Source organism: Hyla sarda, chromosome 1 (genome assembly GCF_029499605.1).
Source record: "Hyla sarda isolate aHylSar1 chromosome 1, aHylSar1.hap1, whole genome shotgun sequence".
NCBI classification, from domain to species: Eukaryota; Metazoa; Chordata; class Amphibia; order Anura; family Hylidae; genus Hyla; species Hyla sarda.
The window spans coordinates 293912807-293932470 of NC_079189.1; the positions used below are offsets into that span (position 1 = coordinate 293912807).

The 19664-nt window shown below is 44.1% G+C and overlaps 1 protein-coding gene across 12 annotated transcripts in view; it reads left to right on the forward strand.

Annotated features, from left to right (window-relative positions):
• The window catches only part of LOC130267700 (uncharacterized), a 309666-nt gene extending 292050 nt beyond the window's left edge, over nucleotides 1–17616 (forward strand). For 10 of the 12 annotated variants that reach the window (XM_056517810.1, XM_056517788.1, XM_056517863.1 and 7 more), the window contains 3 exons: nucleotides 10268–10307; nucleotides 15917–16049; nucleotides 16992–17616. In XM_056517810.1, coding sequence (XP_056373785.1) covers nucleotides 10268–10307; nucleotides 15917–16049; nucleotides 16992–17241 — 423 coding nt within the window. In that variant the 3' untranslated portion in view covers nucleotides 17242–17616. The remainder of the gene's footprint in view (nucleotides 1–10267; nucleotides 10308–15916; nucleotides 16050–16991) is intronic. The other 2 variants (XR_008843263.1, XR_008843264.1) reach the window with 2 other exon arrangements.
• The last annotated feature ends 2048 nt before the right edge of the window (nucleotides 17617–19664 follow it).

The window sequence follows — 19664 nt, forward strand, 5'->3', positions numbered from 1 at the left end:
TAGGTCCATACGGTTAAAATGATACCCTACTTATATAGGTTTGATATTGTCGTACTTCTGGAAAAAATCATAACTACATGCAGGAAAATTTATACGTTTAAAAATGTCATCTTCTGACCCCTATAACTTTTTATTTTTCCACATACGGGGCGGTATGAAGACTCATTTTTTGCGCCGTGATCTGAAGTTTTTATCGGTACGATTTTTGTTTTGATCGGACTTTTTGATCACTTTTATTCATTTTTTAATGGTATAAAAAGTGACCAAAATACGCTTTTTTAGACTTTGTAATTTTTTTACGTGTACGCCATTGACCGTGCGGTTTAATTAATGATATATTTTTATAGTTCGGACATTTACGCACTGCTTTATTTTTTTGGGGGGAAAAGGGGGGTGATTCAAACTTTTATTAGGGAAGGGGTTAAATGACCTTTATTAACACTTTTTTAAAACTTTTTTTTTGGAGTGTTATAGGTCCCATAGGGACCTATAACACTGCACACACTGATCTTCTATGCTGATCACTGGCGTGTATTGACTGGATCTCAGGCACGGAGCAGTCATTCGTCGATCGGACACCGAGGAGGCAGGTAAGGGCCCTCACGGTGTCCTGTAAGCTGTTCGGGATGCCGCAATTTCACCGCGGCGGTCCCGAACAGCCCGACTGACTAGCCGGGATACTTTCACTTTCACTTTAGAAGCGGCGGTCAGCTTTGACCGCCGCTTCTAAAGGGTTAATACCACACATTGCCGCTATCGGCAATGTGTGGTATTAGCCGCGGGTTCCGGCCGTTGATGAGCACCGGGACTGATGCAATGTGATGCGGGGTCGCAGCGCGACCCCGCTTCGTATCGCGGGAGCCGGCGCAGGACGTAAATATACGTCCTGCGTGGTTAAGGGGTTAAAATTGTCATTTTCTGACCCCTATAACTTTTTTATTTTTCCGCATATGGGGTTATGTGAGGACTCATTTTTTTACGCCATGGCCTGTAGTTTTTATCAGTACTATTATTGTTACGTTTTTCTTAAGTTTTTTTATGGCATAGCACTGTTCAGTATTATCGTCAATCTTCTGCTCTGGTCTGCTCAATCTCAGACCAAAGCAGATGACCCCTGGAGACGGACAGAGGCGGGTGAGAGGATCTCATTCCGCCATTATGGATGATCGGATTCCAGCGGCTATCCTATCATCCATTTTACCGACCGCACTGCTGCAGATGCCGTGATCTGTATTGATTACAGCATCTGAGGGGTTAATGGCGGAAATAAGCACAATTGCTCATGTCCGCCATTACCGGGACCTGCCGTGCATGACGCGAGCCCCCCCCCCCCCCCCCGGTGCTCGTGGTCATGTAAGCACGTAAATGTATGTCCTGGTCTCTGCACCAGAAAGTACATTTAAGGCCTGCATCGTTAAGGGGTTAAAGAGGTATTCCCATATCAGCTTGTTATCCCTAATCCACAGCTGGACCCTCGACAATGCCAAAAATGGGGACAAAATTGTTCCCATAAAGAATGAAGTGGGAAATGCACACTTAGAAGCTGATTAATTCTTATCAACCGCTGAGTAACCATTTCCTGTCCACAAGTAACATCAGCGCAACTAGTAACGATTGTCAGGATTTGGCCCAGAAGCTGCTAACCAGCATGCCAGGGTGAATGGCAGAAGTCTTCAAAAAGCAGCATCCATACTGTAAATATTGTGTCTTTGCATAAACATGTGTTTGTCAATAAAAACTTAATGTTTAAAAACATATAATTGTACTTCAGCACATGTTAGAAACATCAGACTTAAAGGTTTTAAAACACTGAATCAGTAAACTTTGTAAAAACCAAAATTTGTCTCAGTCTGAAAAGTTTTTGCAATGACTGTATGAGTTTCTAGGGAATTTATTACAAACAAACTCTGTGTATAGTCTGATTTTGCAGCATGTGTTTCCCTGGTGCCAGCAGGATCACACTGTACAGGGTTTGTTTGAAGAGAGACACCTAGAACTGCAGAACTGCATAGGAGCTGTAGAAACCAAACAGTGGGTATTTGTAATGTTTGCTGTATTTTTTAGTTACAGAAGTGTATATAGCTTTTAAGTATTACACAGATTTGTTTATTGGACTGCCAGATGTTGACATTTGAACCATTAAATCTTGAACTTGTTAAATGAAATACAATCATAGGACCAATAGAATTCAAAAGAATAGAGAACTTTTATTAATCCATAAAAATGCAAAACTTTGGCTCAGTAAGAGTTTGACTTGAGAAAAGCTCTGTGAACTAAAGAATGCAGGGTGAATGAAAGTGACCTATTGGTGATGTACTGTATTTCTTTTCCATTCACTTATGCTGTAAAAAGCAAGACCAACTATCAGTTTTACACCACTCTAGTCAACACCATGGTTGCCAAACTAATTTTCTTTTTTTTTCTTTTTTGTTCCTGGACCACCCATTTAAAAATCACAGACAACCAATGCTTTTTTACAGACAATTGGAAAACCGTTGACGTCCGACCCCGTAACAAGCCATGGCCGGAACATCCTCTCCATGTATCGCTATGGGATACATGGAGGGGCATGTTGGCTGGTGCTCTGTGTTAGGGTCAGCACGACCCTTCCATCCGACTGCCAGGACCCTGTGCAGGAGATCGCGGGGGGTCCCAGCGCTCGGACCCCCCGTGATCTATAACCTATCCCCTATCCTACTCCGCTGTGGGACCGCAATGACCTGTTGTCTTCTAATCTCCCGACTATCCTAGCTGAATTCCATATCATGTTTGAGGAACCAGCTAGGGCTTCTTCGGCGGAAACTGCTTTACTGAATCTCTCTCAAGGAAACTCTTCTGTGGTGAAATACACGTTCAATTCCGCATATTGGCCTCTGAGCTGGCCTGGAACAACAAGGCTTTGTGTGCTACTTTTAAAAAAGGACTCTCTAAAAGAATCAAGGAACGCCTTGGCGGCTCGAGATCTTTCATCCTCCCTGAATGATCTCATAAATTTAGAATGTGCGGTTCTCTGAGACACAGGAGGAACTACGCCAAGAGAGGGAACCTCTCCGGACACGGCTTTCCCCCGTTTGGCTCCCGTATTTCAACGTCCTCCACAACTGTCTTCAACTCCTTCTGCTGAGGAGCCCATGCAGGTGGACCGCATTAGACTTTCTTCTCAAGAAAGGACCCGTAGATTCAATGAGCCCTGAATACTTCCTTAAAGAGTGCACTCTTCATCCACAGCATCCAGGAATTGCTCACACCTAGGAGAGGCATCCCTGGGTGAGAAAGGCACCTCTCCGCGTTTGACCATGCCAGTTCAAATTCATATTCCTATGAAGTCCTCGTTCTTCGCCTCAGCCTTCCTGGACTCCGGTTCTGCAGGTAACTTTTTTAATGCCACCTTGGTCCAAAAGCATTGTTTACCTATGTCTCGGCTAGTTAAGCTGCTGTATACCTCTTCTGTTAACGGAGAGCACCTGAAGTGTACTGTCCTTTTCCACACTGAACCTCTCTACTTGCAAGTAGGAGTGTTGCATAAGGAGAAGATACAGTTCCTTGTACTTCTTCATTGTACTTCTGAACTTCTAGGGCTTCCTTGGCTACAGAGTCATTCTCTGCAATTAGATTGGAACACTAGAGAAATTTCTCGTTGGGGAACTTTTTGTCAAGGTCACTGGCTGGAGTCACCTTTATCCAGGACTTATCCAATTCCTCTCATTAAGTCTAACATACCATTCCCATATCGAGACTTAGCTGACGTATTCTGCGAAAAAAAAGTCTCTTCCTCCACATCACCCTTATGATTGTCCCATTGACCTCCAACCTGGCACAACCCCTCCTTGGGGAAGAATTTATCCATTGTCTGTACCTGAGACACAAGCTATCGAAAAATATATTCAGGAAAACCTACTAAAAGGATTCATCCGGAAATCAACCTCTCCTGCTGGGGCTGGATTCTTCTTGTAGGAAAGAAGGATGGTTCTCTCCATCCTTGCATTAATTATCAAGGTCTTAAAGGGGTATCCCGGCCCTGAGACATCTTATCCCCTATCTAAAGGATAGGGGATAAGACGTCTCACCGCGGGGGTCCCGCCACTGGGGACCCCCGCAATCTTGTATTCGCCACCCACCTGTTTGAGCTGCACGCCGCGGTGCCAGCTCACAAACAGCCATCACGCCCCCTCCCATAGACTTGCACAGCGGGGAGTGACGTCACATGGGGGCAGAGTTGAGACGTCACGATACTCCGGCCCCGTGGTCGCCACCCGGCTGTTTGTGAGCTGCACCACGGCGTGCAGCTCAAACAGGTGGGTGGCGAATACAAGATTGCGGGGGTCCCCAGCAGCGGGACCCCCGCGGTGAGACATCTTATCCCCTATCTTTTGGATAGGGGATAAGATGTCTCAGGGCTGGAGTACCCCTTTGATAAAATCACAATCAAAAACCGCTAAAATAAAAAACCTTTGTCCTTGATTTCTGAACTCTTTGACTGGCTATATGGAGCCAGAATCTTTACTAAACTGGAAGGGGCATACAATTTAAGGGTGCATGCACAACACGTTTTTGCAATACAGTTTCGGATACGGTTTCAAGTTAAAAATCGTATTGAACCGTATAGAAAACCGTATAAATTGACTTAACATTGTAAACCATATGTCAAGGGCAACATACGGTTTACTCCGTTTTGTGTCTTATATGGTTTAGTACGGTTTTTCACCCGTACTCCAAACCATAGTCTACCGCGTTTTTTTTGTCTGGTTGACAAACCGTACTACAACCGTATATGTTTTTTTTTTTTTTTTAAACATGGGAGTCAATGATAATCGTACAGAACCATATTTCCTTACGGTTCAATCCAGATTTCACAATCTGTTTTTAGACTTTGCACATGCGCAATGCAGGCCGAAAATACCACCCTCCTTCTAGATTTTTCTTTCTGGGAGTGGCCTGAAGCCGGCTTCTTACATAACAGTGGGCTCAGCCTATCACCGGCTGAGACGGAACATCGCTGAGACCGGTGATATGCTGACGACCGCATGGGGATACAGCATAGGGATACAGCTTACAGTACAGAGTTTCAGCCAGCGCAGGCGGCCCGCAACAAACAGGAGGACGAGGACGGCAGAGCTTGCCAGTGACAAATGTGAGTAGTACCTGTTACGATTCGGCAGGCTGGATGTGGATCCTCTGTGCCAGCGAGGGATTGGCGTGGACCGTGTCGGTGGACCGGTTCTAGGGATGCTACTGGTTTTCACCAGAAACACAAAACCCATAAAAAGGAGATATATGGTCCTTCAGCCAATGATATACATGCCCTTGGAGACAATTTTACAAAATAATAACTCAACTGAAATCTACCAATGAGGCCACAATGGACGCCGCATACTGAGTCCATACAAGGGACACCAGGGACTGGGAGTTATCATCTCCTCTGAAGCCTCCACATTAGGGAGGTGACACCAGGCTTCTTCATTATCGAATTCTCTATGTATCTTGGGCCACCTGACGCTCTATGCATCCTGCATTAGGTGCTTTCTGGAAGTGTTTCTAATCTATTTACAATCCACCTGGATTCGTTCTGGCGCATTGCATCATCTGGTCAGGGGTATTTTTGGCCTAATATTTTGTATCATTGCATTTGGTGTGCTACACCAGTTATCAGCTCTTAGTCCATCATCCATCACACATGGGTCCTAGTATTATCAGTAACCCAGGGTTTGGCAAACAGTGATTTCTTGGGTGACATATCTGTGATACGACGTTGGGCTATCTTATGTATACCTAATTACATTTGGAGTACTTACTTTGGGCAAGGAACGTATTCTTCATCTACTCATAGTACAATTAAGGATTCATATTTCTACCATTTTGGCCTGAGTGGAATGATTTATCTATTTTCATTTATCTACTCATCATATACTCAGTATCATTGTGCGGTTATTATGCATTTGTATCACGTGTACTTCACTTGTTTCTTTATTACTTTTTGTATATAGTGTTTTATTGATTACTATCTATTGTGATATGTTGACTGCTCCCCTGAGCCCTGATGAACCCCTAACTACAAGTAAGGGTGAAACGCGTAGGTCATTAGGAGTAAGAGTATATACATATTAAATCATTGCATTGTTTATTCTTAATGTATATGTGACTTCTACTATCCCTATTCCCTGTCCACACTTATTGTAGTGAGGGCAAGGGGTTAGACTAGGTAGGGTTGGTCAGGTCAGGTTTTTCACCTGTACCCTAAACCCCCTCCCTTGGTTTTGTGTTCATTATTTAGTGCTATATCTGATTTGATACCTTTCTGAGCACTGTATTGTGAGGCATTGTTTTTCTTATCATCTTTAATAATAAAAATTATATATTTTAGCTTAATGTGTTTATCTGTGGCCTCATTGGTAGATTTCAGTTGAGTTATTATATGGTTTTCACCAGAGCCCGCCGCAAAGCGGGATGGTCTTGCTGCGGCGGTAGCAACCAGGTCGTATCCACCGGCAACGGCTCAACCTCGCTGACTGCTGAGAAGGCATGGGACAGAAGGACTAGGCAGAGGCAAGGTCAGACATAGCAGAAGGTCGGGGCAGGCGGCAAGGTTCGTAGTCAATGAGGATAGCAGGAGATCTGGAACACAGGCTTTGGACAACACTAAACGCTTTCACAGGCACAAGGCAACAAGATCCGGCAAGGAAGTGCAGGGGAAGTGAGGTAATATAGACAGGGAGCAGGTGGAAGCTAATTAGGCTGATTGGGCCAGGCACCAATCATTGGTGCACTGGCCCTTTAAATCTTAGAGAGCTGGCGCGCGCGCGCCCTAGAGAGCCGAGCCACGCGCGCCAGAGCATGACAGCCGGGGACCGGGACGGGTAAGTGACTTGGGATGCGATTCGCGAGCGGGCGCGTCCCGCTATGCGAATCGCATTCCCGCCGGCAATGTCAGTGCAGCGCTCCCGGTCAGCGGGTCTGGTCGGGGCGCTGCAGAGAGAGAGACGCCGCGAACGCTCCGGGGAGGAGCAGAAACCCGGAGCGCTCGGCGTAACAGAACCCCGCCCTTAGGTCTCCCCCTCTTTTTGTCTCCTTGTCCATTCAAAAGAGACGAGAACATAGGGGACGCCTCTTGAGTCTCCTTCTGAAAAAAGAAGTCCTGGGTAGCTATACCAGCGGCAGGTAGTTCAGAAGAAGTGGGAATGGGGAGGGGGGGCAGAGGGTGAAGCTTGTCACGGGGCAGAGTGTGACCAGGACGGGAGCTATGAGGAGGCACGGCACAGTCCAGATAGGCCTTGGGGAGACCAGGCACAGGAGGAGACACTGAGGCCCGACAGACGCGACTGGGAGCAGATGTGAGGCACTTCTTACGGCAAGCAGAACCCCAATTCTTGATCTCCCCGGTGGTCCAGTCAAGGGTGGGAGAATGATGCTGGAGCCATGGCAGACCGAGGAGGACTTCAGAGGTGCAGTTGGGAAGGACGAAAAATTCTATCTTTTCGTGATGGGGTCCAATGCACATTAAGAGGGGTTCTGTGCGGTAACGCACAGTACAGTCCAACTTCACTCCGTTGACCGAAGAAATGTAGAGCGGCTTGACGAGACGGGTCAGCGGGATGCAGAACTTATTCACCAAAGAGTCCAGAATAAAATTTCCAGAAGCACCAGAGTCCAAGCAGGCCATGGCTGAGAGGGAGGAGTTGGCAGAAGGAGAAATCCGCACGGGCACAGTGAGACGTGGAGAAGCAGACTTCGTACCAAGGGACGCCACACCCACGTGAGCTGGGTGAGTGCGTGCATTTCCTAGACGTGGAGGACGAATAGGGCAATCCACCAAGAAATGTTCGGTACTAGCGCAGTACAGACATAGATTTTTTTTCCCTACGGCGAGTCCTCTCTTCATGGGTCAGGCGAGACCGATCCACTTGCATAGCCTCCTCGGCAGGAGGCACAGGGGTAGATTGCAAAGGATACTGTGGGAGAGGTGCCCAGAGATCAAGGTCTTTTTCCTGGCGGAGCTCCTGGTGTGTCTCAGAAAACGCATGTCAATGCGGGTGGCCAAATGGATAAGTTCTTGCAGGTTGGCAGGAATCTCTCGCGCGGCCAGCACATCCTTGATGTTACTGGATAGGCCTTTTTTAAAGGTCGCGCAGAGAGCCTCGTTATTCCAAGATAATTCGGAAGCGAGAGTACGAAATTGGATGGCGTACTCGCCTACTGAAGAATTACCCTGGACCAGGTTTAGCAGGGCAGTCTCGGCAGAAGAAGCTCGGGCTGGTTCTTCGAAGACACTACGGACTTCAGCGAAGAAGGACTGGACTGTGGCTGTGGCAGGATCATTGTGGTCCCAGAGCGGTGTGGCCCAAGACAAGGCCTTTCCAGAAAGAAGACTCACTACGAACGCCACCTTAGACCGTTCTGTAGGAAATTCGTCCGACAACATCTCCATATGTAGGGAACATTGAGACAAGAAGCCACGGCAGAGTCTAGAGTCCCCATCAAATTCGTCCGGCAGGAGGCTAGGAGCGGCCAGTCGCTGCGGAGGAGGTGCAGGAGCTGGCGGAGGAGATGGTTGCTGCTGTAGCAGTGGCAGAAGTTGCTGTAACGTGACGGTCAACTGCGACAGCTGCTGTCCTTGTTGAGCAATTTTATGCGATTGCTGAGCGACCACCGTGGATAGGTCAGCGAGACTTGGCAGCGGCACCTCAGCGGGATCCATGGCCGGATCTACTGTTACGATTCGGCAGGCTGGATCCTCTGTGTCAGCGAGGGATTGGCATGGACCGTGTCGGTGGACCGGTTCTAGGGATGCTACTGGTTTTCACCAGAGCCCGCCGCAAAGCGGGATGGTCTTGCTGCGGCGGTAGCAACCAGGTCGTATCCACCGGCAACGGCTCAACCTCGCTGACTGCTGAGAAGGTGTGGGACAGAAGGACTAGGCAGAGGCAAGGTCAGACGTAGCAGAAGGTCGGGGCAGGCGGCAAGGTTCGTAGTCAATGAGGATAGCAGGAGATCTGGAACACAGGCTTTGGACAACACTAAACGCTTTCACAGGCACAAGGCAACAAGATCCGGCAAGGAAGTGCAGGGGAAGTGAGGTAATATAGACAGGGAGCAGGTGGAAGCTAATTTGGCTGATTGGGCCAGGCACCAATCATTGGTGCACTGGCCCTTTAAATCTTAGAGAGCTGGTGCGTGCGCGCCCTAGAGAGCGGAGCCGCGCACGCCAGAACATGACAGCCGGGGACCGGGACGGGTAAGTGACTTGGGATGCGATTCGCGAGCGGGCGCGTCCCGTTATGCGAATCGCATCCCCGCCGGCAATGTCAGTGCAGAACTCCCGGTCAGCGGGTCTGACCGGGACGCTGCAGAGAGAGAGAGACGCCGCGAGCGCTCCGGGGAGGAGCAGGGACCCGGAGCGCTCGGCGTAACAGTACCCAGATGGGGACAACGCAGCGCTGGGCCGATGATTAATTTGGGGGGGGGGGGAGCAGAACAGTGCTCGCGGGTCACATGATTTAAGAAGGGGAGGAACCGCCATAAGTTACAAAAATATCGTGATACACATATTTGGTCATACCGCCCAGCCCTAGTTTGTATATCACAAAAGCATTTTTGCATGTATCATTGCAGTTTTTATTTTTATTTTTTAATTTTAAACAAAAATAAAAACTTCTTGCATAACTTATTAAAAGTATGTTCATTTAAACATTTCTTAAATTCTTATCTTCTGTCACCAGTCATGCTGGGACCTGTAGTGATCACCCTATATCTTTTGTATTGTATGCTTGGATTTTGGGCAGTATGCTGGATAGGGGCATGCTTGGACCTGTAGTTCCCATACAATATGCACTTTTGGAGAGTGATTTTGCTGCTTCTTTTTTTTTGGTAGTATGTAAGAATATGGGCATGCTTGCCCTTGTAGTGTAAAGTCCTTAGCCCTAATTTTGGAGTCTTCACTGTATTTTTATGAAAGTGATTTATTGTCAGTATATGCAGGGTAATATTCTGGACATACTGTTATTTCTAGTGCCCAGAACTTAATCTATTATGCGCTGTTTCTTTGAAGTAAAAAAAATGTAATAGCATTTAGTTTAATAGTCTACATAATTTAGAAATTTACATTTATTTGCCAATTTATTTTGTCACATGGTTAAAATATAACATCACCACATTTCAGTGACACGTCCAAGCACTTCTCTGGTGTATGTATAGTTTTTTCCTAAAATATTGTATATTTTTTTACACCATAACAATCCTGTATGCTTATTTTTTTTTTTTTACATTTATGCAGACTCCAAGTGCAGACTTTATTCCAGATAGCCCGCCAGTGTGTAAGTTTTTTTCAAATTTTTTTTATTTTATGCTAGATGTTTAAAACCCCTTAAAGACCAAGGACGTATGAGTACGTCCTTGGTCCCGCTCCTGTGATATAACGCGGGGTCCCACGGTGACCCCGCATCATATCACGGCGGGCCTGGTGTCATAGTGAAGCCGAGACCCGCCTCTAATAGCGCGCTGCACTGATCGCGGTGCCGTGAGCTATTAACCCTTTAGCTGCGCGCTCAAAGCTGAGCCACGCGGCTAAAAGTGAAAGTAAAAGTGCCCGGCTAGCTCAGTGAGCTGTTCTGGATCGCCGCGGTGAAATCGCGGCATCCCGAACAGCTGTACTACAGGAGGAAGGTCTCTTACCTGAGATCCAGGCTTGAGCAATCAATCGCCGAAAACCAATCAATCACCGAAAATCCCTATGTAGATGCATTGAACACAGTTTAAGATCAGTAAATGCAATGTTTTAGTCCCCTCTAAGAAAAGTGTAAAAAAATTATTAACCCTTTGAATCATCCCTTCCCCTAATAAAAGTTTGAATCACCCGGCATTTGCAATAATAAAAAAAAAACAGTGTACATAAAAACAAAAATAAACATATGTGGTATCGCCGCGTGCGGAAATGTCCGATTTAAAAAAATATACTGCTAATTAAACCGCACGGTCAATGGCGTATGTGCAAAAAAATTCCAAAGTCCAAAATAGCATATTTTTGGTCACTTTTTATATCATGAAAAGATGAATAAAAAGTGATCAAAAAGTCAGATCAATGCAAAAATGGTACCGACAAAAACTTCAGATCACGGCCCTCATTCCGCCCCATACACGGAAAAATAAAAAAGTTATAGGGGTCAGAAGATGACAATTTTAAACGTATACATTTTCCTGCATGTAGTTATGATTTTTTTCTGAAGCAATACAAAATCAAACCTATACAAGTAGGGTATCATTTTAACCATATGGACCTAGAGAATAAAAATAAGGTGCCATTTTTACTGAAAAATTTACTACGTAGAAACGGAAGCCCCCAAAAGTTACAAAATGGCTGTATTTTTTCAATTTTGTCGCACAATAATTTTTTTCCCGTTTCGCCGTATATTTTTGGGTAAAATGACTGATATCATTACAAAGTAGAATTAGTGGCGCAAAAAATAAGCCATAATACAGATTTTTAGGTGCAAAATTTTAAGAGTTATGATTTTTTAAAGTTAAGGAGGAAAAAATGAAAGAGCAAAAACTGAAACACCCATTCCTTAAAACGACCCAGCCATTTTACACCTTAGGACCCGGTCATTTTTTGCACATCTGACCACTGTCACTTTAAACATTAATAACTCTGGAATGCTTTTACTTATCATTCTGATTCTGAGATTGTTTTTTCATGACATATTCTACTTTAACATAGTGGTAAAATTTTGTCGATACTTGCATCCTTTCTTGGTGAAAAATCCCCAAATTTGATGAAAAATTTGAAAATTTTGCATTTTTCTAACTTTGAAGCTCTCTGCTTGTAAGGAAAATGGATATTCCAAATATTTTTTTTTATTCACATATACAATATGTCCACTTTATGTTTGCAGCGTAAAATTGACGTGTTTTTACTTTTGGAAGACACCAGAGGGCTTCAAAGTTCAGCAGCAATTTTCCAATTTTTCACAAAATTTCCAAACTCACAATTTTTCAGGGACCAGTTCAGGTTTGAAGTGGATTTGAAGGGTCTTCATCTTAGAAATACCCCACAAATGACCCCATTATAAAAACTGCACCCCCCAAAGTATTCAGTAAGTGTTTTAACCCTTTAGGTGTTTCACAGGAATAGCAGCAAAGTGAAGGAGAAAATTCACAATCTTCATTTTTTACACTCGCATGTTCTTGTAGACCCAATTTTTTAATTTTTACAAGGGGTAAAAGGAGAAAATGTATACTTATATTTGTAGCACATACCTCATATGTCTATGTAAAGTGTTCAGCGGGTGCAGTAGAGGGCTCAGAAGCGAAGGAGCGACAAGGGGATTTTGGAGAGTACGTTTTTCTGAAATGGTTTTTGGGGGGCATGTTGCATTTAGGAAGCCTCTATGGTGCCAGAACAGCAAAAAAAACACATGGCATACCATTTTGGAAACTAGACCCCTTTAGGAATGTAACAAGGAATAAAGTGAGCTTTAATACCCCACAGGTGTTTCACGACTTTTGCATATGTAAAAAAAAAAAAAAAAAAAAATTCACTTAAATGTGTGTTTCCCCCCAAATTTCAAATTTTTGCAAGGGTTAATAGCAGAAAATACCCCCAAAATTTGTAACCCCATCTCTTATGGGTATGGAGGTACCCCATAAGTTGACCTGAAGAGCACTACGGGCGAACTACAATGCTCAGAAGAGAAGGAGTCATATTTGGCTTTTTGAGAGCAAATTTTGCTGGGGGGAATGTCGCATTTAGGAAGCCCCTATGATGCCAGGACAGCAAAATAACCCTAACATGGCATACCATTTTGGAAACTAGACCCCTTGAGGAACATAACAAGGGGTAAAGTGAGCATTTACCCCCCACCGGTGTCTGTCAGATCTTTGGAACAGTGGGCTGTACGAAATTTTTAATTTGCACAGCCCACTGTTCCAAAGATATGTCAGACACCAGTGGGGGGTAAATTCTCACTGCACCCCTCATTACATTCCATGAGGGGTGTAGTTTCCGAAATGGGGTCACATGTGTTTTTTTTTTTTTTTTTTGCATTTGTCAAAACCGCTGTAACAATCAGCCACCCCTGTGCAAATCTCCTCAAATGTACATGGCACACTCTCCCTTCTGGGCCTTGTTGTGCGCCCCCAGAGCACTTTGCGCCCACATATGGGCTATTTCCGTAGTCGGGAGAAATTGCATTACAAATTTTGGGGGGCTTTTTTTCCCTTTTACCTCTTGTCAAAATGAAAAGTATAGGGCAACACCAGCATGTTAGTGTAAAAAAATTATTTTTTTTACACTAACATGCTGGTGTAGACCCCAACTTCACCTTTTCATAAGGGGTTAAAGGAGAAAAAGCCCCCCAAAATTTGTTAGGCAATTTCTCCCGAGTACGGCGATACCCCATATGTGTCCCTAAACTGTTGCCTTGAAATACGACAGGGCTCCAAAGTGAGAGCGCCATGCGCATTTGAGGCCTGGATTAGGGATTTGTATAGGGGTGGACATAGGGGTATTCTACACCAGTGATTCCCAAACAGGGTGCCTCCAACTGTTGCAAAACTCCCAGCATGCTTGGACAGTCAACGGCTGTCCGGCAATACTGGGAGTTGTTGTTTTGCAACAGCTGGAGGCTCCATTTTGGAAACAGTGGCGTACCAGATGTTTTTCATTTTTATTGGGGAGGGGAGGGGGGCTGTGTAGGGGTATGTGTATATGTAGTGTTTTTTACTTTTCATTTTATTTTGTGTTCGTGTAGTGTAGTGTTTTTAGGGTACAGTCACACGAGCGGGGGATTACAGCGAGTTTCCCGCCACGAGTTTGAGCTGCTGCGCAAAATTTGCTGCATCGCAAACTTGCAGCCTGATACTCACTGTAAGCCCCCTGCCCATGTGAATGTACCCTGTACATTCACAGGGGGGGGGGGGGGGGACCTCCAGCTGTTGCAAAACTACAACTCCCAGCATGCACAGTCTATCAGTGCATGCTGGTAGTTATAGTTTTGCAACAGCTGGAGGCACACGGGTTGGGAAACACTGAGTTAGGAAACAGACAATGTTTCCCAACCAGTGTGCCTCCAGTTGTTGCAAAACCACTACTCCCAAACATTCTCAGGCATGCTGGAAGTAGTAGTTCGGCAACATCTTTGGAGCCAGATGTTGCGGAACTACAACTCCCAGCATGCTTGGAGTTGTAGTTTTGCAACATCTGGAGGACTACAGTTTGCAGACCACTAATACAGTGGTTCCCAATCTGTGCCCTTCAAGATGTTGCAAAACTACAACTCCCAGTATGCCAAAACTGTCCAGGCAAGCTGGGAGTTGTAGTTCTGCAACATCTGAAGGGCCAGATGTTACAGAACTACAACTCCCAGCATGCCTGGACAGTAAGGGCATGCTGAGGATGTGTAGTTTTGCAACATCTGGAAGGGCACAGTGGTCTCCAAACTGTGGACCTCCAGATGTTGCAAAACTGCAACTCCTAGCATGCCCAGACGCCAAGGGCTGTCTGGGCATGCTGGGAGTTGTAGTATACAGGGTCCCATTACAGCAATGCATGTCTTCATCGCCGGGATCCGGGTTTTCAGGGACGAGGTAAGTACTCAGCACTCCCCTGTTCCCCGTCGCGTCCTCCGGTCTTCCTCCCGTTCTCTCCGGACTTCCAGGGGCCGGGCAGGGCGGGAGGAAGTAACCGCCCCCCCCCCTGCGATTGGTCGGTTAGCTAAGCCTGCCACCTCGCTCCTATACTTCAGCATGGTCCTGGCTGTCTGTGACAACCGGGATCATGCAAAATTACGTATCGCCGCAGATCGCAGGGGCGATTTCCCTTGCGATTTGCGACGATCGCCGACATGGGGGGCCTACATGGCCCCCCTCGGCATTTGCCCTGGATGCCTGCTGAAGCATTTCAGCAGGCATCTGCTTCCGATCACTACCCGGCACGCGGCAGGGACCAGAAAACGCCAGGACGTACGGGGACGTCCTGGGTCCTTAAGGCCCAGGGTGCGGGGACGTCCCCGTACGTGCTGGGTCCTTAAGGGGTTAAATAAAAATAAAAATTTCTACAGGCTACCATGCGAGCAAGCAGAACAGAGGAGCAGGAGCAACAAGTACAATGTGAAAGTACACAGGTAAATTGTTATTCAATACTATTGAAAAATTTATTTTTACTGCATTTAGTCCCTGTACCTGAAGATACAACTGGGACAGGAACTTTCTCTGATTATCTGTTCCAAAATCATCTTGGAATTTCACAAATCAATTTTAATCCTTGTCAAATCCATAAATTATATACATTATTTTTCTTCTAATTCTTAACCATACCCTTGGATTTTTTTTTATACTGCCAATTTTTTTTATTTCTAGAAATTTATTTCAACATTATAATTTTTTTGTCATCAAAAAAAATTCTTTTTTTCAAATAAATATAGGCTTCAGCTACCAGTCTAGAACAAACACCAAGCCATACAGGCCAAAAGAAAGAGGAACTTCTGTTGCAAATCAGGAAAAGTTGTACAATTTTTATTTATATATATATATATATATATATCTTTTGTCTTACACTAATATTTAAGATAGTAAAACCATTTTTTTTATATTGAAAATTTTGTAAAAAGGCAAACTTTCAATAAGATTTTTTTTATAATTATGCAGTCCAAAAAAACAAACACATCTGTATGTTATCGACCCCAGTGATTTCCTCAGCGAGGATGTGATAAATTTAGTTCATGACAGACCATCCTTGTGGACTAAAAAAAAAAAAAAAACATTCATATTTGGTCTACAATAGAAAAAAAAATGGAAAGAGATTTACATTAAGCTGTTTCCTGAATATAATAATTCTGATATACTGCTTCAAGATGATATCGGAAAAAATCTATCTATTTTTTTTTTTATATGTATTCTTTTAATTGTTCTGCACTTGTTCTGTCCGTAGCTACCCTGGTCCAGAAACACTGGAGGTCGGTCAGAGATAGCTACTTTAAATACAACAGTCCGAAAATAGAAACAGTGGAGCAGCACAACCAAATTATGCAAAGCAGTGGGTGCCAGCAGGAAAAACATCCCAGGTGATGGGATATACAAAAATCCACACCAAAATAGAAAAGCTGCGGCACTCCAAAAAATACAGTGAAAATTTTTTTTTTATTGACCTGACATCAGAAGCGAAGTTTCAGCTGCCTGATTGCAGCCTTTCTCAAGCTTCCTTTCTTTCCTTTCTGAAGCTTGAGAAAGGCTTCAATCGGGCAGCTGAAACGTCGCTTCTGATGTCAGGTCAATAAATTCTTTTTTTCACTGTACTTTTTGGAGTGCCGCAGCTTTTCTATTTTGGTGTGTACTTTAAATACAAGAGAGATACCAATCTGCCAAGCAGATCAGGAGATAGTAAAAAAAAAAAAAAAAGAGTACAAACATGCTTCGAGACTGTCCTTTCTGTAAGAGGTGGTAGAATTAAGAGCGTAAGTATGATGTTCAAATTTTCATTAAATACATGTAATCCTAAAACATTTGAACATTGAGGATAGTGGGGGATATTATACAAAACCTGTGCTTCTGAAAACTTGACTAGGTGTCCATAGCAACCAATCAGATTCCTTCTTCATTTAGTCAAGCCCTCTCAAATTAAAGAAGCAATCTGATTATTTCTATGGTCAACTAGTCTATTTTCACTCTGTATATGTTTAGATTTCCCTCACTATTCTAAACCAGTAATGTGATTTGTATTTTTCAACATCTGGAGGACCACAGATTGCACATCAGGCTGTTAATAGCTGATCAGTGCTAGACTTTCAACTGCTGTCTAGTCATGCTTGTACTGTATTTGTTTAAACATCTCTAGGTCCACATTTTGGACATCAATGTACTTGAATGTCTCTGGCAGTTGTCAATACCAAGTACATAGTTTGCTCCAGGCAATTTTTTTGTTCTCTTTTAATGTTGAAACCTACATGTTGTGATAATCTTAACTTTTATATTGAAATGATGTAAGTTCTATTTTTTTCCTTTTATAGAACAACTTCTAATGCTGCATACCCTACTATGTTTGAGGAGCCAATAGTGATAGAAGGCACCGAACCCCCTACCGATATAGAAGCAGAAACATATGCTCCAGCGACAATTTCCAAAAAATGTCCCAAAGACATTCCTCATGCAAAAATAAAGATGATCAAGGGGGACAATATTTCCTTGATACGTTTCAGAAATTGGAGGAGTCAGTTTCCTCAAAATTTTTACATGTGGATGTCCGACTACTTAGGGTAGAGGGTTTGGTGTCTGGGCCACAACCAAGTGCTCATGGGGACGTTTTAAATACATTTATCCCATCAATGGAGTGGATGACGGAGGAGCAGGCGGCGAACTTTAAAGCTCGCATGGTACGCGTGGCCCATGATTGTCTGAATCCAGCTCCTTATCCTGTAGCTCAACATCCCCCTCAACCTACCTATCCTGTTGCTCAACCTCCACCTCCCCTTTCCCATCTATCCCATTATCCTACTGCCAGATATGATGACACATTTGAGACAGAAGATGGACGTTTAGACGTGTCTAGTATTTTGTATATTTAAAGCTTGTTTCTATACCAGTTTTTTTTTTAACTTTTACATATTTTTTATAAAAAAAACAAACAAACAAACACGTGGAGTTTTAAAAATAATGACATTTATAAAAGTAAACTTTTTTGCTTTTCTGCCTTGTGTAGTATGTTTATCTTTGCACAAACACAAAATGACAACACAGACAAACAAAATGACAAGACATAAAATGGACTTCTTTTGAAGGTTCTTCCAAGATCTGGAATTTAGAAAAAAAATACTGATCAGCATATACTTTGATATAACAAGGTATTGTGAAAAAAGACATGTTATCAAATGTATTGAAAAAAAAATTGAAAGAACATTTTTGGCCATGAAAGTGTGTTAGGAGTACTTTTTGCACATCAATAGTTATTTTTAACACAAACAACTGTGGTAGCCCTTGGGGGTGTATGGTAGGGATGGTATGATGTTGATATATGAGGGGTTAATATTAACCTAGTCACTCGTGACGCCAGGGTGAGGGCTGGTATGCTGAATCTATTTTCCGGCCTATCGCTGCCCTTCCCAGAAGCGATAGGTGCAATGAAATGACTGAAGGTCCACAAGCAGATTTAACTTGAACTTGAATAACTTTACTGCAGTGCTTGCAATATCCAATGTCTCATATAACAGTTCTTAGGTTGCTTAGCGACTGGCAGAAGTTGCGGACCTTGCATTAAACTTGTAGTCTCTGAATTTAGGGAGTGATGTGCAGATCCGTCCGGATTTAGGGGAGATATTGGGTCCGGTGATACTGCAGAGTGCTTAGGGGATGACACACTCTATAATTTAGATCATTCAGCCGTTGCCGCAAGGCTCAGGCATAACTCACTGCGATTACTGCGATATAGGTCTTCTCTCATCAAGAGCCAGAAGAAAGAGAGCGAGAAGATGGCCGCCGCTCCCTTATATGGGCAGGGGGCGTGGCGATTCTGATTGGTCCGAACGTCTGCCATTCACCAGTACATGGTGTGATGGGATTACTGACGTAAGCTTAAACCATAGAGTTCACCTTGTCACATGACCCGCAAGTCCTGCAACGCTAATAGAAACAGGCAATTAACCATTTATATACAGAAATAATACTATATACATTATTCTATGGACAAATTAGAAATCTATATACTATAATAGAGGCGACTAGGGGCGGACTGACCAACAGAGATTACTAAGTCCTAGGGACTCTGGCTACGGGGACCCATAGATAAATAAGTACCGTATGAAATGCGGTACTGGGACACCAAACAACTTAAAGGGGTACTCCGGTGAAAACTTTTTTTTTTTTTAACCCCTTAAGGACCAAGGACGTACCGGTACGTCCTTGGTCCTGCTCTCCTGATATAACGCGGGGTTACACAGTAACCCCGCGTCATATCACGGCGGGCCCGGCGTCATAGTGAAGCCGGGACCCGCCTCTAATAGCGCGCGGTGCTGCGCGCTATTAACCCTTTAGCCACACGCTCAGAGCTGAGCCGCGCGGCTGAAAGTGAAAGTTGCCGGCTAGCTCAGTCGGGCTGTTCGGGATAGCCGCGGCTAATCGCGGCACCCCGAACAGCTGACAGGACAGCGGGAGGGCCCCTACCTGCCTCCTCGCTGTCCGATCGCCGAATGACTGCTTAGTGCCTGAGATCCAGGCATGAGCAGTCATGCGGCAGAATCGTTGATCACTGGTTTCTCTTTTAAAAAAAGTGCAGTATACAAATTTGGGCTCAGAGTCATGAATATTGGAATAATCTTGATTTATTATATAAATGTATATATTATAAAATATTCATAAACTTGTGTTCTGTGGCTCACAGGGCCCTTGTGGGTCCACAGGAACACAATTATAACAATTAATAAATGGTTATTATAATAAAAATCAATAACATAGCAGATATACATATATAATAAAATCTGAATAAAAAATAGGGCTAAAAAATATTATAATCCTTTAAAAAAAGTGTCCAAATATCAATAAAAAGCAGTGAGGTAGTGGTTGTAGAATATGGGATAGTCTCTCTCAAGTCACGATATTCACAAATGTTTTATATCCAATTGAATTGAGTGTCCCATGTATTCTTGAGAGATATATTAGATACAGCGATTGCGGAATTATGTAACTTTGCA